General features: G+C 34.8%; 1 protein-coding gene across 12 annotated transcripts in view; it reads left to right on the forward strand.

The window, feature by feature from the left end:
* Vps13b (vacuolar protein sorting 13 homolog B) overlaps positions 1 to 27858 on the forward strand; it is a 756023-nt gene that overhangs the window by 380034 nt on the left and 348131 nt on the right. For 11 of the 12 annotated variants that reach the window (XR_006856245.2, XM_046464889.2, XM_046464891.2 and 8 more), the window contains one exon: positions 22348 to 22568. Coding sequence is in view for 11 of the 12 variants with exons in the window: in XM_046464889.2 (XP_046320845.1) it covers positions 22348 to 22568 (221 nt within the window). In the remaining variant the exon portion in view is untranslated. Of the gene's footprint in view, positions 1 to 22347; positions 22569 to 23912; positions 27572 to 27858 lie in introns of those variants that run through there. The other variant, XM_058585637.1, reaches the window with a different exon arrangement.

Consider the following 27858-nt stretch of genomic DNA (forward strand, 5'->3'; position numbering starts at 1 on the left):
TTTTTTATTGCAGAGTAATACTCCATTGTGTATAAATGCCACATTTTTTTTATCCATTCGTCTGTTGAAGGGCATCTAGGTTGGTTCCACAGTCTTGCTATTGTGACTTGTGCTGCTATGAACATCGATGTAGCAGTGTCCCTGTAGCATGCTCTTTTTAGGTCTTTAGGGAATAGACCAAGAAGGGGAATAGCTGGGTCAAATGGTGGTTCCATTCCCAGCTTTCCAAGAAATCTCCATACTGCTTTCCCAATTGGCTGCACCAATTTGCAGTCCCACCAGCAATGTACAAGTGTACCCTTTTCCCCACATCCTCGCCAGCACTTGTTGTTTGATTTCATAATGGCTGCCAATCTTACTGGAGTGAGATGGTATCTTAGGGTGGTTTTGATTTGCATTTCTCTGACTGCTAGAGATGGTGAGCATTTTTTCATGTACTTGTTGATTGATTGTATGTCCCCCTCTGAGAAGTGTCTGTTCAGGTCCTTGGCCCATTTGTTGATTGGGTTATTTGTTATCTTATTGTCTAATTTTTTGAGTTCTTTGTATACTCTAGATATTAGGGCTCTATCTGAAGTGTGAGGAGTAAAGATTTGTTCCCAGGATGTAGGCTCCCTGTTTACCTCTCTTATTGTTTCTTTTGCTGAGAAAAAACTTTTTAGTTTGAGTAAGTCCCATTTGTTGATTCTACTTATTAACTTTTGTGCTATGGGTATCCTATTGAGGAATTTGGAGCCCGACCCCACAGTATGTAGATCGTAGCCAACTTTTTCTTCTATTAGACGCCGTGTCTCTGATTTGATATCAAGCTCCTTGATCCATTTTGAATTAACTTTTGTGCATGGCGAGAGAAAGGATTCAGTTTCATTTTGTTGCATATGGATTTCCAGTTTTCCCAGCACCATTTGTTGAAGATGCTATCCTTCCTCCATTGCATGCTTTTAGCCCCTTTATCAAATATAAGATAGTTGTAGTTTTGTGGATTGGTTTCTGTGTCCTCTATTCTGTACCATTGGTCCACCCGCCTGTTTTGGTACCAGTACCATGCTGTTTTTGTTACTATTGCTCTGTAGTATAGTTTGAAGTCTGGTATCGCTATACCGCCTGATTCACACTTCCTGCTTAGCATTGTTTTTGCTATTCTGGGTCTTTTATTTTTCCATATGAATTTCATGATTGCTTTCTCTATTTCTACAAGAAATGCCGCTGGGATTTTGATTGGCATTGCATTAAACCTATAGAGAACTTTTGGTAATATCGCCATTTTGATGATGTTAGTTCTGCCTATCCATGAACAGGGTATATTTTTCCATCTTTTTTTTTTTTTTTTAGTTTTTCGGCGGACACAACATCTTTCTTTGTATGTGGTGCTGAGGAGCGAACCCGGGCCGCACGCATGCCAGGCAAGCGCGCTTCCGCTTGAGCCACATCCCCAGCCCCTATTTTTCCATCTTCTAAGATCTTCTTCTATTTCTCTCTTTAGGGTTCTGTAGTTTTCATTGTATAAGTCTTTCACCTCTTTTGTTAGGTTGATTCCCAAGTATTTTATTTTTTTTTTGAGGATATTGTGAATGGAGTGGTTGTCCTCATTTCCATTTCAGAGGATTTGTCACTGATATACAGGAATGCCTTTGATTTATGCGTGTTGATTTTATATCCTGCCACTTTGCTGAATTCATTTATTAGCTCTAATAGTTTCTTTGTAGACCCTTTTGGGTCTGCTAGGTATAGAATCATGTCACCTGAAAATAGTGATAATTTAAGTTCTTCTTTTCCTATTTTTATGCGTTTAATTTCTTTCGTCTGTTTAATTGCTCTGGCCAGTGTTTCGAGAACTATGTTGAACAGAAGTGGTGAGAGAGGGCATCCCTGTCTTGTTCCAGATTTTAGAGGGAATGCCTTCAGTTTTTCTCCATTCAGAATGATGCTAGCGTGAGGCTTAGCATAGATTGCTTTTACAATATTGAGGTATGTTCCTGTTATCCCTAGTTTTTCTAGAGTTTTGAACATAAAGGGATGCTGTACTTTGTCGAATGCTTTTTCCGCATCTATCGAGATGATCATATGGTTCTTATTTTTAAGTCTATTGATGTGGTGAATAACATTTATTGATTTCCGTATATTGAACCAGCCTTGCATCCCAGGGATGAATCCTACTTGATCATGGTGCACAATTTTTTTGATATGTTTTTGTATCCGATTCGCCAGAATTTTATTGAGGATTTTTGCATCTAGGTTCATTAGAGATATTGGTCTGTAGTTTTCTTTCTTTGAAGTGTCTTTGTCTGGTTTAGGAATCAGGGTGATGTTGGCCTCGTAGAATGAATTTGGGAAGTTCTCCCTCTTTTTCTATTTCCTGGAGTAGCTTGAAAAGTATTGGTATTAGTTCCTCTTTAAAGGTTTTGTAAAACTCTGCTGTATACCCATCCGGTCCTGGGCTTTTCTTAGTTGGTGGTCTTTTGATGGTTTCTTCTATTTCCTCAATTGATATTGATCTCTTTAGGTTGTCTATATCCTCCTGACTCAATCTGGGCAGATCAAATGACTTAAGAAATTTATCGATGCCTTCACTATCTTCTAATTTATTGGAGTATAAGGATTCAAAATAATTTTTGATTATCTTCTGTATTTCTGAAGTGTCTGTTGTGATATTGCCTTTTTCATCCCGTATGCTAGTAATTTGAGTTCTCTCTCTTCTTCTCTTCATTAGCATGGCTAAGGGTCTGTCAATTTCATTTATTTTTTCAAAGAACCAACTTTTAGTTTTGTCAATTTTTTCAGTTGTTTCTTTTGTTTTGATTTCATTAATTTCAGCTCTGATTTTAATTATTTCTTGCCTTCTACTTCTTTGGCTGTTGTTTTGCTCTTCTTTTTCTAGGATTTTGAGATGAAGTATGAGATCATTTATTTGTTGGTTTTTTCTTTTTTTAAGGAATGAACTCCAAGCAATGAATTTTCCTCTTAGAACTGCTTTCAATGTTTCCCATGGATTCCGATATGTTGTGTCTGTGTTTTCATTTATCTCTAAGAATTTTTTAATTTCCTCCTTGATGTCTTCTATAACCGATTGATCATTCAGTAACCTATTGTTCATTCTCCAAGTGATGCATGATTTTTCCTTCCTTCTTTTATCGTTGATTTTCAGTTTCATTCCATTATGATCAGATAAGATGCTTGGTATTATCTCTACTCCTTTATATTGTCTAAGAGTTGCCCTGTGACATAATATATGATCTATTTTTGAGAAGGATCCATGTGCTGCTGAGTAAAAAGTGTAACTGCTTGATGTTGGGTAGTATATTCTATATATGTCAATTAAGTCTAGGTTATTAATTGTGTTATTGAGTTCTATAGTTTCCTTATTCAACTTTTGTTTGGAAGATCTGTCCAGTGGTGAGAGAGGTGTGTTGAAGTCTCCCATGATTATTGTATGGTGGTCTATTAGACTCTTGAACTTGAGAAGAGTTTGTTTGATGAACATAACTGCACCATTGTTTGGGGCATATATATTTATGATTGTTATGTCTTGTTGGTGTATGGTTCCCTTGAGCTGTATGTAGTGTCCCGCTTTATCCCTTTTGATTAACTTGGGCTTGAAATCTATTTTATTTGATATGAGTATGGACACTCCTGCTTGTTTCTGAAGTCCATATGAGTGATATGATTTTTCCCAACCTTTCACCTTCAGCCTATGTATGTCTTTTCCTATCAAATGTGTCTCCTGTAGGCAGCATATTGTTGGGTCTTGTTTTGTGATCCATTTTACTAGCCTGTGTCTCTTAATTGGTGAGTTTAAGCCGTTAACATTTAGGGTTATTATTGAGATATGGGTTGTTCTTCCAGCCATATTTGTTTATTTATGTTACTAAACATGGTTTGTTTTCCTCTTTGATTATGTTCCCCCCTTTAGTGTCCTACCTCCCACTGTTGGTTTTCATTCTTATTTTCCATTTCCTCTTCTTGTAATGTTTTGCCGAGGATGTTTTGAAGAGATGGTTTTCTAGCTGCAAATTCTTTTAACTTTTGTTTATCATGGAAGGTTTTAATTTCATCTTCCATCTTGAAGCTTAATTTCGCTGGATACACAATTCTTGGTTGGAACCCATTTTCTTTCAGTGTTTGAAATATGTTATTCCAGGATCTTCTAGCTTTCAGAGTCTGTGTTGAAAGATCAGCTGTTATCCTGATTGGCTTACCCCTAATGTGATCTGCCTCCTTTCTCTTGTAGCTTTTAAAAATTCTCTCCTTATTCTTTATGTTGGGCATCTTCATTATAATGTGTCTAGGTGTGGATCTCTTATGATTTTGCACATTCGGCGTCCTGTAGGCTTCTAGGATTTGGATTCTGTCTCATTCTTCAAGTCTGGGAAGTTTTCTTGTATTATTTCATTGAATAGATTGCTCATTCCTTTGGTTTGAAACTCTATCCCTTCCTGTATCCCAATGACTCTTAAATTTGGTCTCTTTATGTTATCCCATATTTCTTGGACGTTCTGCTCATGGTTTCTTAACAGTCTTGCTGAGCTGTCTATGTTCTTTTCAAGTTGAAATACTTTGTCTTCATTGTCTGATGTTTTATCTTCTAAGTGTTCTACTCTGCTGGTAGTATTCTCAATTGAGTTTTTAAGTTGGTTTATTGCTTCCTGCATTTCTAGGATTTCTGTTTGTTTTTTATAATCTCTATCTTCCTGTGTAGTTGATCTTTTGCTTCTTAGATTTGTTTATGTAATTCATTGTTGAAGTGATCTTTCATTGTCTGATTTTGCTGTCTGATGTCTTCCTTGAGACTCCAGATCATCTGAAGCATGTATATCCTGAATTCTTTATCTGACATTCCATCTGCTGCAGATATTACCTCTTCTAAAGTTGAGTTGACCTGCATTGCTTGTGGTCCTTTCTTTCCTTGTCTCTTCATACTGTTCGCGTTTCTTTCTGCTTGGTGAAACTGTTGTGCTATTGAATTTTCCCCCTATATATTCATATTGCTCTTGTATAATTGCAAAGTCTCCCTCGCAGGCGCGGGCGGCGGCTCTGCCCCTCCTCCAATTGGGGCAATGTGCCTACCGCGCCAGCAGGCCGCTGGGCCTGTTCTGCCGGTCGATAGCAGGTCTGCCTACCTTGCAGGCGCGGGCGGCAGCTCTGCCCCTCTGCGGGCCGCTAGGCTTGTTTTGTCGGTGGTCGCAATTCTGCCTAGTTTGTAGGCGCGGGCGGCGGCACTGCCCCTCTGCAGGCCGCTGGGCCTGTTCTGCCGGTGGGTCGCAGGTCCGCCTAGGTTGCAGGCGCGGGGGGGAGGGGGCGGCTCTACCCTTCCGCAGGCCGCTGGGCCTGTTCTGTCTGTCGGTTGCAGGTCTGGCCTGTTCTGTTGGTGGTCGCAGGTCCGCCTACCTTGCAGGCAGGGGAGGGGGCGGCTCTGCCCCTCAGCAGGCCACAGGGCCTGTTCTGTTGGTGGTCGCAGGTCCGCCTACCTTGCAGGCAGGGGAGGGGGCGGCTCTGCCCCTCAGCAGGCCACAGGGCCTGTTCTGTGGGTGGTCACAGTTCCGCCTACCTTGCAGGCGTGGTTGGCAGCTCTGCCCCTCAGCAGGCCACTGGCCCTGTTCTGTGGGTGGTCACAGTTCCGTCTACCTTGCAGGCGCCGGGGGAGGGGGCGCCTCTGCCCCTCAGCAGGCCGCTGCGCATGTTCTGCCGGTGGGTCGTAGGCCCGCCTACTTTGCAGGCGTGGTTGGCAGCTCTGCCCCTCTGCTGGCCACTGGGCCTTTTTTTCCGTGTTTTTTTTTTATTTTAATGAATATAAAGTCAATATGTTTTTATTAAAGGATATTTGGGCAATGAGAAACATACAGAAGAAAAAAAAACTCTTGTGGTGATCACTATTCTTTTGCTTTTATTTCTTCCCAGTGTTTTTTTTTAAATACTTTATAATTAATTCATAGTCCCACATACATACATAATACTCATTATGTAAAGTAATATGTATTATGTACAATTTTCAAGTACTGATTGAAAAAAAAATCTAGCCTTGTCTTTTTTGAGTATTTTATATAGAGTTAGCATTTAAAAAAATCATTTTCATCTTAAAGTAAGAGGATTGTTAAAAAACTGTTAATTCTTTCATTTTTTTTTTTTTTAGTGAATGTGGACTTTCACCATTTCATTTTATTTGTTTATTTTTATGTGGTGCCAGGAATCAAACCCAGTGCCTCACACATGCTAGCTAGGCAAGCACTGTACCACTGAGCCACAACCCTGGCCATTTCACCATTTTATAAATCGTATTTTCCCAGGTTACATGGGAGGAATATTGTTAAGTTATCCTAAAGTAGGGGTTCAATGACCTCTGAAGGCCAAAGAAGAACATTGGAAGTAGTATGAAATGGGTAGATTGTGCCAGAGAAAGGATGGGATTAGAAGGACATGGTGGCAGCTCTGGTAACTTTACGGAATCTGTGCTAAAACTCAGAATCTGGCCTTGGCTGTTTCCTTCTCTATTACCCTTTAAAAAATAAATAAATGCTTTGAAAAAATGAATACTTTGTTAATTAAATTTTACATTTATTAAAGAATAATTTACATATAATATCGATACATTATAAGTGTACAGCTAGGTGATTTTAATTAAGACATGCAGCCACAATCACTATATAAATTCAGCCTATTTCTATCACCCTAAAAGTTCTTTTCTTCTCATTTGTATTTATTCTCTGGTTCTATCTCCAAACCTAGGCAACCACTTATCTAATTTATGTCCACATAAAGTTGCCTTTTCTGGACATTTTAATATACTAGGAAAATTCCAAACAACATATAGTCTTTTCAATCTGGCTTTGTTTGCCTAATGTAATATTTTTGAAGCTTTCCCACAATGTGTCATGTGTTAGTAGTGTATTCCTTTTTATTGTTGAGGAACATTCCACTGTATACTTATATCATATTTTGTTCCTTAGTTTAAAATTCGATACACACTTTCATTGTTGCCAGTTTTTGTCTATTGTGAATAATACTGATATATATATATATATATATATATATATATACTTGTGCATGTATTTGTGTGGGTGAATGTTATAATTGATCACTAATAGTCTTTGAAGGAAAATAACTAGGCAGTATGGTAAATTTACATTGAGCATTTCAGGAAACTGCCAAACTGCTTTCCAGATGGTTTTATGCATCATCAATGTGTTAGGGTCATTCCATGTTTCCTTGTCAACACTTGGTATCCTAGCCAATCTAGTAGGTGTATAGTGGTATCTCATTATTGATTCAACTTGTGTATTTGTAATGAGTAATATTTATTTCTTTACTTACTTACTATTAATGTATGTTTAGAAAAACATCTATGCAAATCATTTGTCTATTTTTGAGTTGTTTTATTTTCAAGTTGTAAGAATTCTTTAGATTCTAGATACAAATCTTTTCAGATTTATGATTTACTTTCAAGGCTGAAGCTTATCTTCTCATTTTCTTAATGGTTACTTGTGAAACATAAAAATTTTAAATGTGATAATATCTAGTTTATAAGTTTTCTTTTATGAATTATTTTTGTTTTCAGAGTTTTAGCTCTACATCAAATCTATTTAGGATCCACTTTGAGGTAATTTTTTGTATGGTTTGAGGTAAGGGCCTAAGTTAATTTTATTGCATTTGGATATTCAGTTATCACATTATTATTTTTTCTAACAACTATACTTTTCCACATTGAATTATCTTGGCACCTTTTTTCAAAATCAGTTCACCATAAATAACAACTTTTTCTCATATTGTTACTTTTACGTTGATCTATATGCCTATCCTAGTGTCAAGATCATGCTGTAAATTTTTAAATTAGATCATAAATATCATCAAATTTTCTTCTTTTTTGAAATTATTTTGCATATTTTAGTTAATTTATTTAAACTAGGTATATATGACAGCAGAATGCATTTTGATGCATTGTACACAATTATAGCACAACTTTTCATTTCTCTGATTGTGTAGATAACATAATGTCACACCATACATGCAATCAATCATATTCCTAGGGTAGTGATGTCCATCTAATTCCACCATCTTTCCTGACCCATGCCTCCTATTTTGCTTATTCTTTATCCTCTGTAGTTTTATAAAATTTTACTATCCACTTACCAATTTTCAAAGAAAAATTTTGTTAGGCATTTGTAGCAATTTCATTTATTTTGTAGTTCATTATGGAAAACCTTGTTTTCTCAACATTATTTAATCTTTGGATTTTGAATTTAGAAGAATAGAATGTTTCTGTTTACTATGTCTTCACCGATATTTTATAGTTTAGTTTTTTCCCCATATATTTTATTTATTTGATGCTAGTCTGATGAAATTATTTTCTTTTTATTCTTCATTCCTAATACATACAAATACTGAGTTGATATACGTATATTTTTTGTATCTTGAATCATGATAAACTTATTTATTAGTAGTAATTATTTTTATTATGAATTCTTTGGGATTTTCTATATTCTGTATCATGCCACAGGTAATTAAAGACAGTCTTATTTCTTTCTTTGCCATCTGAATGGTATGAAATTTGTTTTGATTTTACCTTAATACATTTGTTAGAATCTCTTGTGTAGCACTACATAAACCCAGTGAGAATAGATAAGCTTTTCTTGTTTCCACTTCTAGAGGGAAGGCATTCAGTCTTTCAGCATTAAGTATGATGTTAGCTTTGAGTGTTAGTTTTTCATTATTACAAATACCTGAGATAATAAACTTACAAAGAGTACAGATTTTACAAAGAGTAAAGATTTATTTTTGTTTTACAGTTTTGGAGGTTACAGTCCAAGAATAAGTGGCCCTATTTGTCTGAGCCTATGGTAAGGCTCCATGTTATGGTACAAACACTTACTGGGACCAGCCTGGGCAACTTAGCAAGACCCTGTCTCTTTTGATTAAAAATAAGAAGAAGAATAAATTTTTAAAAAAACCTCCAAGCTATACTACTGTGGATTTTTTACAAATGTCCTTCATCAGGTTGAGAATGGTTCATTCTATTCATAGTTTGTTGAGACTTTTTACTGGGTTTTACTTTTTTCTGGGTTTTGCCAGATGGTTTAATGAATCTATTGGTAATTAAATAGTTCTTGTACTTATGCTTTTAATATTGAACATTACATTAACCAATTTTATATAATTTATTAAATAGTTAATTAATGTAATTTTGTATTTGTGGGATATATTCTATTTGGTAATAGTGTGTAATCCTCTTTATATGCTGCTGAATATTTGCCCATTTTTCCCCCAGGGAGTTTTGTATCTCTGTTGATAGAAGAATTATAATTTTCTTATATAGTCTTGTCTGATTTTAAATCAAGGTAATACTAGCCTCAAAGTATGAGTTAATTTCTAAATTATTTTTCCATAGTCTCATGGAACATTTATATGAGCTGCTTTTTGTTTTTTGTTGTCACTGTTGTTTTTTTTTTGTGTGTGCTATATCAATTACCTGTAGATACTCAAAGATGATTTTTATTGCCTGCAGATTTTTTTCTGCCATATATCTCATATTCCCTTTTCTTTATACCCCTTCAGTATTTTTTAATTCATATGTGTAGGCATATACATAAACTCTACATTCTGGTTTTCTTCTCTAAATATATTGTGGTTTTGTTTGTTTGTTTGTTTCTTCATTTAGGAACTTCCATTTGCTAAATCTGACATATATTTCTTTCTGTTTGTGTGACCAATGATGCTTCTGTGAGTTTTGTGTTTATTCTCAGCTTTATTTTAAATGCTGGCTTTTTTGGTGTTACCTTGTGGCTTCTTATCTTAGTGGTTAGCCAAAACTTAACAGAGTTTGCTCCCAGATTACAAGTAGTCAGACTTTTGTCTTGTACTTGATGGATATGTATATATTTATTTTGTGCATTTGGTATTCTGGCAATATTCAGATGTGCCTGCTTTTTTATTTTTTATTATCATTTTTTATTTATATATGACAGCAGAATGCATTACAATTCTTATTACACATATAGAGACAATTTTTAATATCTCTGGTTGTATACAAAGTATATTCATACCAATTCGTGTCTTTATACACATACTTTGGATAATAATGACCATCACATTCTACCATCATTTCTAACCCCATGCCCCGCCTTCCCCTCCAACCCCTCTGCCCTATCTAGAGTTCATCTGTTCCTCCCATACTTCCTCTCCCTACCCCACTATGTATCAGCCTCCTTATATCAGAGAAAGCATTTGGTTTTTTGGGATTGACTAACTTCATTTAGCATTATCTTCTCTAACTCCATCCATTTACCTGCAATTGCCATGATTTTATTCTCTTTATTGCTGAATAATATTCTATTGTGTGTATATGCCACATTTTTTTTTATCCATACATCTATTGAAGGGCATCTAGGTTGGTTCTACAGTTTAGTTATTGGGATTTATGTTCCTATAAACATTGATGTGGCTGTATCCCTATAGTATGCTGTTTTTAAGTCCTTTGGGTAGATACCAAGGACAGGGATAGCTGGGTCAAATAGTGGTTCCATTCCCAATTTTCCTAGAAATCTCCATACTGCTTTCTATATTGACTTCACCAATTAGCGGTCCCACCAGCAGTGTATGAGTGTACCTATAACCCAGTCAATAAATGAGCCAAGCATCTGAACAGATAATTCTCAGAAAATGATATGCATTCAATCAACAAACGTTCATCATAGCTAGCAATTAGAGAAATGCAAATCAAAACCACTTCTAAGATTTTATCTTACTCCAGTCAGAATGGCAGCTATTATGAATACAAACAATAGTGTTGGCAGAGACTCATTCTTAACACCCTAAATTCATCAATTTTTAAATCATAAGTACTTCCCAGATTTGTGTTTTTTAAATTTTCTCAATTACCTCCACCTTTACAGTTTATTTTTGGGAAATAAGATTTTTTTAAAACCTCACTTGCAATAATGTTCTTATCAGAATAAACACGTAAAGGTACTTTATAGTTACCTAGTGATTTTCATATTTAGCTTGAAAGTGGTTGCATTTCATTATCTCCTTTGATTGGCCATGTTAAAAGTCAAGTCAGAGTGAGGCAAATCCACAGAGATATATTCATCTGACACTTGACAAAGGTGCCAGAAACATACATTGGAAAAAAGATAACCATTTTAACCAATGATGGTGGGTAAACTGGATGTCCATGTGTAGAAGAATGAAACTATACCTCTGTCTTTCACCCTATACAAAAGTCAATTCAAAGTGGATCAAAGACCTAGATATTAGACCTGTAACTCTGCAAATGCTAGAAGAAAACATAGGCTCAATACTCTAGCACATTGGCCCAGGTATCAACTTTCTTAAAAAGACCCCTAAAGCACCAGAAATAAAATCAAGAATCAGTAAGTGGGATAGCATCAAGGTAAACAGCTACTGCACAGCAAAGGAAATAATTAAAGGCTTGAAGAGAAAGCCTAAAGAATTTGAGAAGGTCTTTGTCACCTGCTCCTCGATAATGGTTTTAATATGTGGAATATAAAAACAACTCAGAAAAACTTAACACCAAAAAACTAAATAACTCAATTAATAAATGGGCAAAAGAACTAAAAAGAAACTTCTGAACAGAATACAAATGGGCAACAAATATATGAGAAATGTTCAATAATGTTGCAATAATGTTGCAAGCAGGGAAATACAAAGCAAAACTACATTGAGATTTCAATTCACTACAGTTAGAATGGCCCTGTCTCAAAAAAAATTAATAAAAATAATAATAATAATAATAATAATAAAATTAAAATCCTAGTCATAGGGACCACCCCACCAACCAGCAGACCCAGCTGGAGCCCAGGCTTAAGCATATAACCTCCCCACCAACCCACATAGGAGCCTGGGCTAAGATTGGGGCCAGGACCATCCCACTGACAGGCAGACCCATGCCAAAGCCCAGGCCCAGGCCCCGGCCAGAACCCAGGACTGCCCCATTGACCTACAGACCCATAGCTAAGGCCCCAACCTAGGACTGTCCCTCTGAAACTGCACAGGAGACTAGGTCAAGGTTAGGCCCAGGATGGCCCTGCTGACCAGCAGATCCATGCCAAAGCCAAGCTCAGCCCACCTCCATCTTGGGACACTTGTAGCCATTGTCTTAGCCCTCCCAACACAGTAGCCATGACCTTGGGACAACAGATAGGGCCTGGAGGCAGCTGTATCTCCAAACAGGTAACCCATCTCTCAAAGTGTTTGCAGCCATCTTTGGACACCCTCATTGCTGTCTTGAGTTACCTCTGCTAATACTACCACCATCTTTAGTTGCAGTAGCATTTATCCTTGGATACTGGGGACTAGAACTCCAACACCAAAGTGAGGTACAGGTAATATGCAGGAGATTATAGGGTAAAAACTGTAATACCTCAGATCCACACTGCAAGAAAGGGAGACACATAGAAAACATAAAAAACAAGGTAGGAAAGTGTCCCAAACAAACCAAGATACTACAATAATAGAATGCATGGACAGTGCAGTAGATGAAACGTCAGAGAAGGAATTCAGAACGTACATAATTAATATGATCTACGAATTAAAGAAGGACCTAACTGAGCAAATACAGGCAAAAATTGATCACTCCAACAAGGAGTTAAGAGAGCAAATACAGTCAACCATCAATCACACCAACAAAGAGATAAAGGAGCAAATACAGGTAGCAAAAGATTACTTCAAGAAAGAGATTCTGAAAGAAAAGAAGAAGAAGAAACAATCAGAAATCCTTGAAATGAATGAAACAATAAAAAAATAAAAACTCAATAGAAAGCATCACCAATAGACTAGATCACTTGGAAGACAGAATGTCAGATAATGTAGACAAAATATACAATATTGAAAATAAAGTTGACCACACAGTGAATATAGTAAGAATCAATGAATAGAACTTCCAAGAATTTTTTTTATTAGTTTTAAGTTCTTTTTTTTTTATTGGTTGTTCAAAACATTACAAAGCTCTTGACATATCATATTTCATACATTAGATTCAAGTGGGTTATGAACTCCCATTTTTACCCCAAATACAGATTGCAGAATACATCGGTTACACATCCACATTTTTACATAATGCCCTATTAGTAACTGTTGTATTCTGCTACCTTTCCTATCCTCTACTATCCCCCCTCCCCTCCCCTCCCATCTTCTCTCTCTACCCCATCTACTGTAATTCATTTCTCTCCTTGTTTATTTTCCCATTCCCCTCACAACCTCTTATGTGTAATTTTGTATAACAATGAGGGTCTCCCTCCATTACCATGCAATTTCCCTTTTCTCTCCCTTTCCCTCCCACCTCATGTCTCTGTTTAATGTTAATCTTTTCTTCCTGCTCTTCCTCCCTGCTCTGTTCTTAGTTGCTCTCATTATATCAAAGAAGACATTTGGTATTTGTTTTTTAGGGATTGGCTAGCTTCACTAAGCATGATCTGCTCTAGTGCCATCCATTTCCCTGCAAATTCCATGATTTTGTCATTTTTTAGTGCAGCGTAATACTCCATGGTATATAAATGCCACATTTTTTTTATCCATTCATCTATTGAAGGGCATCTGGGTTGGTTCCACAGTCTAGCAATTGTGAATTGTGCTGCTGTGAACATCGATCTGGCAGTATCCCTGTAGTACGCTCTTTTAAGGTCTTCAGGGAATAGTCCGAGAAGGGCAATAGCTGGGTCAAATGGTGGTTCCATTCCCAGCTTTCCCAGGAATCTCCATACTGTTTTCCAAATTGGCCTCACCAGTTTGCAGTCCCACCAGCAATGTACAAGAGTACCCTTTTCCCCACATCCTCGCCAGCACTTGTTGTTGTTTGACTTCATAATGGCTGCCAATCTTACTGGAGTGAGATGGTATCTTAGGGTGGTTTTGATTTGCATTTCTCTGCTAGAGATGGTGAGCATTTTTTCATGTACTTGTTGATTGATTGTATGTCCCCCTCTGAGAAGTGTCTGTTCAGGTCCTTGGCCCATTTGTTGATTGGGTTATTTGTTATCTTATTGTCTAATTTTTTGAGTTCTTTGTATACTCTGGATATTAGGGCTCTATCTGAAGTGTGAGGAGTATAGATTTGTTCCCAGGATGTAGGCTCCCTATTTACCTCTCTTATTGTTTCTCTTGCTGAGAAAAAACTTTTCAGTTTAAGTAAGTCCCATTTGTTGATTCTTGTTATTAACTCTTGTGCTATGGGTATCCTATTAAGATATTTGGAGTCCGACCACACAATATATAGATCGGCGCCAACTTTTTCTTCTATCAGACGCAGAGTCTCTGATTTGATATCTAGCTCCTTGATCCACTTTGAGTTAACTTTTGTGCATGGCGAGAGGAGGGGATTCAGTTTCATTTTGTTGCATATGGATTTCCAGTTTTCCCAGCACCATTTGTTGAAGATGCTATCCTTCCTCCATTGCATACTTTTAGCTCCTTTATCAAATATAAGATAGTTGTAGCTTTGTGGATTAGTGTCTGTGTCCTCTATTCTGTACCATTGGTCCACCCGCCTGTTTTGGTACCAGTACCATGCTGTTTTTGTTACTATTGCTCTGTAATATAGTTTGAAATCTGGTATCGCTATACCTCCTGATTCACACTTCCTGCTTAGAATTCCTTTTGCTATTCTGGGTCTTTTATTTTTCCATATGAATTTCATGATTGCTTTCTCTATTTCTACAAGAAATGCCGTTGGGATTTTGATTGGCATTGCATTAAACCTATAGAGAACTTTTGGTAATATCGCCATTTTGATGATGTTAGTTCTGCCTATCCATGAACAGGGTATATTTTTCCATAGAACTTCCAAGAATTATGGGATATTATCAAAAGACCAAATCTAAGATTTACTGGGATTAGAGGAAGACACAGAGATTCAAACCAAAGTTATGCATAATCTCTTCAATGAAATAATATCAGAAAATTTCCCAAATATGAAGAATGAATTAAAAATTAAAGTACAGATTGCTTATAGGACACCAAATGTACAAAATTACAACAGATCTACACCAAGGCACATTATAATGAAAATGCCTAGCCTATAGAATGAGGATAGATCTTAAAGGCCACAAGAGAGAGGAATCAGATTACACATAAGGGAAGATCAATCCGTGTCTCAGCAGATTTTTCAACCCAGACCCTCAAAGCTAAGAGATCCTGGAACAACATATACCAAACTCTGAAAGAAAATGGCTGCTAACCCAATATCTTATATCCAGCAAAACTAACCTTCAGATTTGATGAAGAAATAAAAACCTTTCATGATAAATGAAAGTTGAAAGAATTTACAGTGAGAAAGCCTGTGCTACAGAGCATTGTCAGCAAAATTTTCCAGGAGAAGGAAGTATTCCAAGAGAAGGAAGGAATTACACTAAAGGAAAGGCCAATCAAAGGAGAAACCAAGTCAAGTTAAAAACCAAAAATAAACCAAAATGTTTGAGAATATAAATCATGTCTCAATAATAACCCTGAATGTGAATGGCCTTAACTCATCAATTAAGAGGCATAGACTGACAGCTTGGATTAAAAAAACAAAACAAAACAAAAAGACCTAACACTATGCTGCCTTCAAGAGACTCATCTCATAGGAAAAGACACCCAGACACCGAAGGTGAAAGGGTGGGAAAAAATGTACCACTCACGTGGACCACATAAATAGGCAGGGGTTTTCACCCTCATATCCGATAAAGTAGACTCCAAACCAAAGCTAGTGAAAAGGGATAAAGAAGGATATTTCATACTGCCTAAGGGATTCATACAACAAGATAACAATAATAAATATGCCCCAAACAATATGACATCTATGTATATCAAAGAAACCCTTCCCAACTAAAAGAACCAAATAGACCACAACATAATAATGTTGGGTGACTTTAATACACCTCTGTCACCACTGGGTACATCTTCCAAATGAAAACTAAACAAACTATAGAACTCAATAATACAATTAGTACGTTAGACTTAACAGACATATATAGAATATTCCATCCATCAATGAGTGAATACACTTCCTTCTCATTAGCACATGGATTCTTCTCCATGATAGACCATATGTTATGCCACAAAGCAAGTCTTAGCAAATACCAAAAAATAGTGATACTATCCTGCATTCTCTCTGACCATAATGGAACGAAATTAGAATGAATGATAAAGTAAAAAATAGAAGCTACTCAAACATCTGGATATTAAATAATATGCTATTGAATGATACATGGATAACAGAAGACATCAGGATGAAGATAAAAAAGAAATTCTTAGAGGAAAATGAGAACTCCAATGCAACTTATCAAAATCTATGGGACACTATGAACGCAAAGCTAAGAAGTAAGTTTATTGCATAGAGTTCATTCATTAAAAGAAGAAAAAGTCAACAAATAAACGACCTGGGAAAAGAGGAAGAAACCCAAAGTATCAGAAAACAGGAAATTGAAACAAAAGAATTCAAATAAGTGACAAAACAAAAAGCTGGTTTTTTGAAAAAATAAATAAAATTGACAAACCCTTAGTCATCCTAACAAAAAGAAGGAGAGAAAAAAACTCAAATTACTAAAAACCATGGTGAAAAGGGAAATATCATGACAGACACTATTGAAATACAGAAGACAATTAGAAACTACTGAGAAAATTTATACTCCAGTAAAATAGAATACCTCGAAGACACTGACAAATTTCTAGAAGCATATGATCAAATCTAATTGAGTCAAGAGGACATATACAATTTAAACAGATCAATTTCAATCAAGGAAATAAAAGACACCATCAAAAGCCTATCAACCAAAAAAAGTCCAAACCACACAGATTCACAGCTGAATTTTACAAGATCTAATAAGAAGAATTAATACCAATACTCCTCAAATTATTCCATGAAATAGAAAAGGAGGGAACCCTACCAAACTCATTTTATGGTGCTAGTATCATCCTGATACCAAAATCAGGCAGAGATGCATCAAGGAAGGAAAATTGTAGACCAATATCCCTGATGAACATTGATGCAAAAATTCATTGCATACAAAAACATATTTTAAAAAATAGTGTATCATGATCAAGTGGAGTTCCTTCTAGGGAGGCAAGATTGATTCAACAAACAGAAATCAATTAATATAATTCATTGCATCAATAGACATAAAGATAAGAATCATATGATTATATCAATTGATGTGAGAAAGCATTTGACAAAATACAGCACCCTTTCTTTCATATTCAAAACCCTAGAAAAAATAGGGATAGTAGGAACATACCTCAACATTGTAAAAGCTATCTATAATATACCCCCAGGCCAACATCATTCTAAATCGAGAAAAATTGGATGCATTCCTTCTAAATACTGGAACAAGACAGGGATGCCCTGTTTCACCACTGCTATTCAACTTAGCCCTTTGAAACTCTAGTCAGACCAATCAAATAGACTAAAGAACGTAAAGGGATATGAATAGGAAAAGAAGAACTCAAACTATTATTATTTGCTGATGACGTGATTCTATACTTAGAGGATCCAAAAACCTCCTCCAGAAAATTTCTAGAATTAATAAATGAATTCAGCAAAGTAACAGGATAGAAAATCAACACCCATAAATCAAATGCATTTCTGTACATCATTGATGAGTCCTCTGAATAAGAAATTAGGAAAACTACATCACTCACAATAGCCTCAAAAAAGTAAAATACCTTGGGATTTATTAACAAAAGAGGTGAAAGCCCTCTACAATGAAACCTACAGAACACTCAAGAAAGAAATTGAAGAAGACCTTAGAAGATGTAAAGATCTCATATGCTCTAGGATAGGCAAAATTAACATTGTCAAAATGGTCATACTACCCAAAGCACTATACAGATTCAATGTGATTCCAATTAAAATTCCAATATCATTCCTTATAGAAATAGAAAAGGCAATTTTGAAATTCATTTGGAAAAATAAGAGACCCAGCATAGCCAAAGTAATTATTAAAAAGAAGAGTGAAGCAAGAGGCATCAAAATACCAGACCTTAATCTATAGTACAAAGCTATAATAACAAAAATGGCATGGTATTGGCACCTAAATAGACATGTAGATCAATGGTACAGAATAGAAGACACAGAGACTAACCCACCTAAATACAGTTATCTCATATTATACAAAGGAGCCAAAAACATACACTGGAGAAAAGAAAGCATGAATTTAATGGGCTACTGGATTACAGGTGCAGACTTTAGCATCATCTCTCGTCAAGAATGGCCAAAACATTGGCCATTACAACAAGCCACTCAAACGCTTCGAGGCCTAGGAGTGGCGACTGATCCCCATAGAAGTGCAATGGTATTAGATTGGAAGGATCCTGAAGGATGTGAAGGAACTATACAGCCATATGTATTGGATCATCTTCCCGTAAATTTATGGGGACGAGATGTCCTAGATCAATTAGGTTTGACATTAACAAATAACATCAATCAAAATGCACCCACTGACTACCTTAACAAGACTCCTAATGTACAAGAAATAAAATCAAGAATCAATAAGTGGAATGGATTCAAACTAAAAAGCTTCTTCTTAGCAAAAGAAACAATGAGTTTCTTTTGAAGAGAGAGCCTACATTTTGAGAGCAAATTTTTGCCTCATGCACATCAAATAGAGCTATTATGAAATTTTAAATTTACTGTATAATATATCCTATATTATAAATATAGGATATTTAAAGAACTCAAAAAATCAAAAAAATGTAACACCAAAAAAACAAAAACAAACAAACAAACAAAAAAACAAAAACAAAAAAACAACCCAGTCAATAAATGGGCTAAGGAGTTGAACAGACACTTCTCAGGAGAATTACAGTTGGTCAACAAATATATGAAATAAAATGTCCAACATCTCTAGCAATTAGAGAAATGCAAATCAAAACTACTCGCACCAGTCAGAATGGCAGCTATCAGGAATACAAACAAAAGTAAACGTTGGCAAGGATGTAGGGGAAAAGGCACACTCATACATTGCTGTTGGGTCTGCAAAGTGGTATAGCCAATCTGGAAAGCAGTATGGAGAATCCTTGGAAAACTGGGAATGGAACCACCACCATTTGAGCCAGCTACCCACTCCTTGGTCTATACCCAAAGGACTTAAAAACAGCATACTACAAGGATAAGCCACATCAATGTTTATAGCAGCACAATTCACAAAAGCTAAATTGTGGAACCAACCCAGATGCCCTTTAGTAGATGAGTGGATAAATAAAATGTAGTATATATACACAATGGAATATTATTCAGCATTAAAAGAAAGTAAAATCATGGCATTTGTAGCTAAATGGATGGAGCTGGAGAATATATTGCTAAGTGAAATTAGCCAATCCCCTAAAACCAAATGCTGAGTGATTTCTCTGATTTAAGGATGCTGATTCATAATATGGTTGGGGTGGGGGCATGGGAGGATTAGATGAACCCTAGATAGGAGAAAGGGGAGGGTGGGCAAGGGAAGGGGGAATGGGGGTAGGAAATACAGTGGAATGAGATGGATATCACTACCCTAAGTACATGTATGAAGACATGAATGTTGTGACTGTACTTTATGTACAACCAGAGATAGAAAAATCATGCTGTGTATGTGTAATATGAATTATAATGTATTCTGCTGTCATATAACAAATTTAAAAAAATTCTCATTGTGAAGGTCATAAAAATCTACATGGGACTATCAAAATAGTATATACTTTTGGCCTGTCATGGATGTGTGGATGTATTTGAGAAAATATGTAGAATGTTATTCTGCCAATGTTATATTATAGAAAGTTTATATGTTTCTGTTTTTGTGTGTGTAAGTAGTACTTGTGCACTTAATGTGATTTGTAATTTTTTTTTTTGGTACCAAAGATTCCACACAGGGTCACTTAACCACTGAACCACATTCCCAGACCTTTTTTTGTATCTTATTTAGAGATAGGGCCTCAAGAAATTGCTGAGGCTGGCTTTGAATCAGAGTCCTCCTGGTTATCAGCCTCTTGAGCCACTGGGATAACAGATATGTGCCTCTGCTCCTGGCTGATTTGAAAATTTTTAACAGAGCAATTAATTGACAAATTTTTGGCATACTGTGCTTTTTTAAAATAATGTGTATGCTAAGTAAATGAACATGAAATAATACTTTTTAAATTTCATTTTAAGAGACTATGATAAAGCCAATTTTAATTTATTGGTCTGTTTCTGAAGAAGAAACAGGAACATATATCTGAGAATAGTGTACCGTCATGTCATTTGGGATTTTTTTTTAATTTAACAAGTTTAAATGTAGTGTTCTTGCATACAACATAATCACTACTTAATTTCTTGGATAAAGTAGGGTTTGAAAAAAAAATATGTATTTTTCTCACTCTCAGTTTTAAAATCATGTATCTAAAATCATTCCAAATATATGACACTGCCGCAGTCTGGCTGGGCACAATTCAGGAGCCACTTGTCAAAAGAAACGAACTTTATTTTTAGAACCACACATGCTAAACAAAACAGCTCCTCAGGAAAAACCTTCAGAGCCCAACTGCCACCACCGGCTTCCCACAAGCCTCTCAACCTCCCCCACTCCTCCTGCTCTTGAGGCCGATTGGCTGGGTTGTGTGGGCGGAGCCAAAAAAGTCCCCCAATGAGCAGCTTCCTGATCTGAAAGGGCAGGGAAACAGCTCAATGAGCATCACCGCAGAGGAGCCAATCAGCTAGAAGTTGCTTGGGCCCCTGTGAGCCAATCATCAGCTGGCAGTCTGAAAGTTTGCTGGGGCCCCTTCGGCTGTGGCTCTCAACATGACACCAATTTGGCAGAGATTTTATTTTGTGAATAGCATGGAATTTAATGTAAGTCTAAAAACTATTTTAGATTACAGATGATTTAAAGTTTGTCATTCTTTCTTCAAAGAAAAATATTTTAAATCTTTAAGACAGGCAAAGTATCACCATGTTGACTGCATATAATTATTCAGTTAACATTGTTTTTAGTTCATTTATTATGAACTACTATTTAGCTAGATTTATTCTTGTTATCAAAGTTTCAATTTCAAAGATTCTTATTTTACACTTTTATTAAGTACATTTGAGCAGGACATATTGAATGTTCATCCTGTTGAGAATCTACCTGTGGAACCTGTTATCCCAGTGTATCTAATGAACATTTAGATTGCTTGAGTATATATTTATAGTATGATCCTTGTAGTAATTCACTTGGTATTTTTTCTTCAATGAATAAAGAATGTAAAATTATAAGAACAGTGTGATTCCCTGATCTTATTCTGTGTTAGCACAACTATCAACCATAGGAGGGAAATATGTGAAAGAACTGTGACAAAATATTAATAATACTTTTTGGAATGGCAGGATAAAATATATTACTCTTTAAAATAACATATATTCTAAATTATAGTGAGTTACTGAGTACCTCTGTAATTAGATATAAATGTTTTCAATTTATTTTCAAATAATTAAATTAGTTAAATAATTGAATTACTTAAAAAATGCTATTACCCTATATAATGTTAAGTGCTGTCAGAATTGTAGTCCAAAATACAAGTGACAGGAATATCTGACATCACAAAAATAAATGTTTATAAATATTTCTTATACTGGACTTTTAAAAATTATTTTACAGAGTAACTTATTGTAGATATAATAAAAACTAAGATGTTTTATATGAATAATTTATATTAATGAAATAATTTTATATAAATTAGTAAAAGAATATAAAAGAAGGAAAGGAATTTTGCTTTTAATAATGACATTTGAGTGTTAGTTTTATTATTAAGAGCATTTTATTTAAAAGGAACTTTTAATACTTTTGAATCATCCAGGGAATAATGAAATGTTTACTGAGTATTAGTAGGAGAGATAATTAAGTAGGTCTATTATAGAACCCAGACACCTCTATTTTAAGTAAATATCCCACACAATTCTGATACTGGTTGTCCAAAAGACTATAGTAGATTGTTTATTGTTTCTTCTTTCATTCCCTAGAAAAGTCTATGGTCATTTTTAGTCATTCCAAAAATTACTGTATTCACATAATTTATGCCATTTTCTATGAGTTTTTTAAAAGTGTGGTGCATACACCTCTGTTACACAGAACAGCCTACTAGAGCACAGTACAGATGCATACATCTCCAACTGTTACACAATACACTCTCCACTGTTCATTTATTGTAAAGGATATACATAATTGTTGCTATAGAAGTATATTCCTAAACATTTTTTAAAAGATAACTTAAAGCTTTTAACTTATTTAGCACTTTTGATCTGGATCTATTTGCTTTTTATGATACAGTGTTAAATTTTTTATATTTCAAATATAGATAGTAGAACTTTTATTATCAAGTGACAGTTAACTGTATTTTTGTATGTGTGTGCCTCCCTATTTCCTTTAACAGGTGATGCTTTTCCATGGACCATCAACTTGCAACATTTCAGCATATATACCCTTATTGGAAAACAAGTGACACTTAGCTTAGTGGAACCTATGGGTTGTACCTCTACTCTAGCTGTCACATCTCAAAAACTACTTGCTACAGGACCTGATGCCAGACATTCATTTGTTGTCTGTCTTCATGTTGACCTGGAGTCCCTGGAGATAAAATGCTCTAATCCTCAGGTTGGTATTTTTCAATTATAAAAAGAGTGTTAAAGTAATGTTTTAAAAACAATTGTCACCTATTTTTTTTTGAAGGGTTTCTCTTTACTTATACCCCCCTTTTTTTAAAATTGGTCCATCAAGATCACCATGGTTAGATTAAGAAATTGCTTTGAAGCTCTCTCAAATTTTGTAATTTAAACTCTTCTGAAAATGTAATAATGGCAGCATAAATGCACCTTTTAGCTGTTCAAATGAAATCAATTCCAGATGTAATTGTTTTGATACAATAACCAATTTTAATTATTTTAATGTTGCCAGCATTCTTAGTTGTTCCTTTTCAGTTTTTTTATTAGAGCAGTATAATTATACTTAGTATTTGTGTTCATTTTGACAAAATAATACATGCAAGGAATTTGATTTCAATCCCCATACCTCCTGCTTTCTCTCCCTTCCTCCTGCCCTCTATTTTCCCTTCTCTGTTGATCTTCCTTTCACTCCTTTGTTTATTTTTTGATTGGTATTTTCTACACATATATAAAGGTGAAATTCTTTTGGGTACATTTAAATATGTATATACCGTGATTTTGTTAAATTCATTCCATATTTCTCCCCTTTCCCTTCTTTCTTCCCTCACTCTTTTCTTCTTCTACTCCACTGATCTATTCTATATCTTTATGATATCCCCTCCTCTACCACCTTCCTTCCCTTATTTTGGTCTAGCTTCCATATATGAGAGAAGTCATTAGACTTTTGATTTTATGAGTCTGGCTTACTTCACTTAGCATTTTTTTCTCCATTTCCAGCAGACATTATATTTGGAAACAGAAGAACTATTTTACTATTAGACTTGAAGTGATTAAGTGATAAAATGTAAATTTCAATCACATTCTCATTCAGAACCTCTACTCATCTTGCAGTATTTATTAAAAAGAAAAGAATAGCACTGTTTACTCTTTTTAAAGACATTCCTAATCCCATAAAATTTCAGTTGTCACAGGACAATCATGTTTTATTATGCAGTTTTACATCTTTATATGAATTCATACTGCCAATGTTTGTACAAATGATTAGTTACATATATTTAATATTTACTTCTAACCTCAAATAAGCTGTTATATTTTCCACAGACTGTCGATGTCAAATACTATTTAAATTCATATTTTCAAAACACTTTTTAGAACATTATTGGATCTGATAAACTAATATTCATGAATCTGTTTTTGTCAGCCTTATATGCCATTTTAAAGTATGTTTTTAAAAAGGAAATTCTAATGTCAGTCCATATTTTATAGAGTTCTCTTACTAATGCCATCCTCCTCCTTTTTTAAAAATTCTTACTGCTTCATTCTTTTTATTATACAGTTTGGTTTATGTGTGCCTTCGGAAAAAAATTTGACAAGCTATTATGTTGGTGAAGATCTTACTGTAAAATGTGTGTAATTAGACTTTTGACAAAGCAGCTATGTTAAAAGAACACTATCATAAAAAGTAAGAGTTCATCCTCCATTATAACTCATTTCTTTAACAATCAATTGTAAATACTTTCTCCAAGATTAGAGATTGAACCCAGGAGACTTCTACCACTAAGTTACATCCTGAACCACCTTTTTATCTGCTTTGAGACAGGGACTCACTAAATTGCCGTGATTGGCCTCAAATTTAAATCCTCCTGCCCTGGCCTCCTGAGTCATTGGGACTATAAGAGTGTGCCTCCACACCTGGCTAATATTTTTGAATAACAAATAATACAGTGTAATGCCCACTAACCATTCTACTATAACTCACAGTGATATAGAAGAAAATAATTATTAAATGTTCTGTCTCTTAGAATACTATTTGAATGTTACTGCTAATGGTTGTCTTACAACTTTTCTAAGAGAAAAGGAAACTTCTGAGTTGAATTGTGTCCCTGCAAAAAGATACACTGAAATCCTATATCTTTGTATTTTGGAATGTGGTCTATTTAGATAACAATTGTTTCAGAGGAAATTAAAATGAGGTAATTAGTGTGATTCCTAATCCGATAAAAATGGGAAATTTAAATACTGAAACATATAGACTGAAGATGATATGGAAATGCATAGAGTGAGTGCCATGTGGACATGGAAGCAGAAATTGATGATGTAGCTGCTTACTAAGGAACAAGAAAGATTGCCACACACTGGAAGCTAACAACTGCATGAACGATACTACTCACAGTCTCAGAGGGTACATGAACCTGCTGATATCTTGACTTAGTGTTCTATTCTCCAACACTATGAGACATTAATTTTCTGTTGATTTAATTCACCTGGTTTATGAGATATAGATATGATATATACCTTTGTGTGTGTGTTTTTCTTTCTTTTTCTTTTTTTCTTTTTACAAACGCTAAGTTGAATGTAAAAGAACAGATTCAACTTCTTTAGATTCTGTTAGCCAATTTCCCTTCATCAACTTATACAGAGAAAAGGTTTCTAATTGCCTACTGGTTTGATGGTCTGCTCACCCCATGGACAAGATTGAAAAGAAAAAGAGGAGGAGACATGGGTCCACAGTTTCCTTCAAGGGCAGACCCAAAATAAACTAAAACCATTCAGGCTCACAAATCCTGAAATGTTTCCTATGTGGCCCTTAATAGAGAAAGTTCCTGATCCAAATTTATAATGGGTAAGGGAGGAAGGAAAGATGGTAATATACACTGCCAAAAAGTGGAATCTTTGAAATATAAATAACAAGTAAAAATACACATATGTGCATATGAAAAGATACACTATACAAATAACCTAAGAAGGCTAGATTTACTTATTTTTAAAGTATTTATTTATTAAAATTACTTTTTTAATAAAGATAAAAATAACACAAAAGTGTATTACCAGATATAAAAAGTGATATAGAACAAAAAAATCTACAGAATCAAAGGAAAAAATAGATAATTCTATAGTCACAGTAAGAAATGTATTAATACCTCTCTCAGCAATGGATAAAACACCAAGAAAGAAAATTTTTAAAATAACTAAATAAATAGATAACTGAGAGTACAAAAATTTTGAAAATACAGTGAGCAGGCTTCATCTAATTGGCATTCATAGAAGAGTGTATCCAACAATAGTGGAAGACACATTTTTTTAGGTCTGAATGATCTTATATTTAAAAGAATCACAATCATATAGAAGTGTGTTTTCTTACTACAGTCATAAACCAGTTAGAAAAACTTTAAATATCAGGATATTGAACAATATACTTCCAAATAATTCAAGGGGCTAAGATAAAATCACTTGGAAATTAGAAAATGTTTGGATTAAATGATAGTTAAACAGGAAATGCTGTTCAAACATTGTTTAGAAAGAAACATAACTTTAAACAATTATTAGGAAGAATGATCTTTCCTCAGCTACTTAAAATTCAACTTCAGAAGGTTCAAAACAAGAATGAGATAAACTCAAAGCAAGTAAATGAAAGAAGATAATGAAGAAATTAACAGAGTTGAATAGAGCCACTAAAAAAAAAAAAAAAAAAAAAACAGGGAGAGAAAATTAAATCCGTAAACTGTTACTTTTAAAAAGATAACAAAACTGACAATTCCCTACATAGACTGAAAGAGACTGAGAGATTACAAATCACCAATATTTGTAATGAAAGGGAGTTAACCCCATAGATGTTACAGATATTAAAATTATCATAAGAAAAATAAATAACTATATATCAAAAAATAAAACCACTTAGTTTCTGTGAAGTTTTCCCTGAGAAAGAACTATACCAAAATTGTTGTAAGATGAAACAGTGAAATTGAATAGCCTGTATCTTTTCAAGAAATTAAATGTAATGCCAAAACGTTTTGCATTAAGAAAAGTCAGGGGTCTGGGGTTGTGATTCAGCAGTAGAGTGCTCCCCTAGACCACGTGCAAGGCCCTGGGTTCGATCCTCAGCACCACGTAAAAATAAATAAATAAAATAAAGGTATATATATTGAAAAGAAAGGACTTTAAAAAAGAAGAAAATATGATATCAGTATCCTTCTTAAATTCTAAATGAATATTGCTAAATAAAATATAATTGTATAAAGAGGAACATAACAATCAAGTATGATTTAATGTTAAGAATGCAAGACTGGGGGCTGAGATTGTGGCTCAGCGTAGAACTCTCGCCCAGTACATACTAGGCCCTGGGTTTGATCCTCAGCACCACATAAAAATAAAATAAAGATGTTGTGTCCAACTACAACTAAAAAAAAAAAAAGGAAAGAAAAGAATGCAAGTCTGGTTTAACATTAAAAATTATTCAGTATAATTTTTTCCATGTTAACAAAATGAAGAAAGTCATGTGATTATCTCAATAGATGGCGGTGAAATAACCTGTGAAACTTAATATCCATTTGTGATTTAAAAAAACTATCAGCATATTACACACAACAGATAAGTTTCCCAAACTTACAAAGGACATATGTGCAAGACCAGAAATCAGAATATTAATGTTAGATATTATGATGCGTATCTGTAGTCCCAGCTACTCAGGAGGCTGAAGCAGGAGAATGGTGAAGTCAAGCCTAGCCTGGGTGATATAGCAAGTTTTTGTCATACACACATAACATACCAGATTGTTTCCCTCTGAGGTTGGAAAAGCTGAGCATTTCTACTTTCAACATTATATATTATATAACACTAGCAGCCTTTCCAGTAAACCAAGCAAAATAAATATGGGCAAGGTAGTGTACTAGATTTAGTCTTCTGCATGTGCATGCACGCGTGTGTGCGCACATACACACACACACACACAGTTTTACTAGCACCATTTGTTGAAGAACTTGTTCTTTCTCCAATATTTTTCTTAGCACTTTTGTTGAAAGTAGCTTGGTTGTAAACATGTAAATTAAATTCTGGATATTCTTTTCTGTTCCATTTGACTATTTCAGTTTTTATGCCAATACCATGTTTTCTTAGTTACTATGGCTTCACAGTCAGATATTGTGATGCTTACAGCTTTTTCCTCCCTCTTAAATCTTCTCTCTCCCTTAAGAATATATTTCTGTAACTTTTTCTTAGGTTCCTGTCTAATGACATCTTTTTCCTCAGTGAATATAGATTAGAGGAAAAAAATGTATGTCAATATTTTTTTTTTTAGATTTAAAGTAAGGTGTTTTTTTTTAAATGAACACATGAAAACTTGAAATTCTAAACATTTGTGTACCTTGTGATTGTTGATACATGTATATATTGTGTAATGTTTAAATCAGATTAAATACATCTAACTCTTTACATGTTTGTTATTTATTTATTATGAAAATATTCAAAATACTTTCCTCTACTTTTTTGAAATACAAACTACATTA

The sequence above is a fragment of the Marmota monax genome, unplaced genomic scaffold, assembly GCF_021218885.2.
Source record: "Marmota monax isolate L192 unplaced genomic scaffold, Marmota_monax_Labrador192_F-V1.1 WCK01_AAM20220418_F8-fsc00003, whole genome shotgun sequence".
NCBI classification, from domain to species: Eukaryota; Metazoa; Chordata; class Mammalia; order Rodentia; family Sciuridae; genus Marmota; species Marmota monax.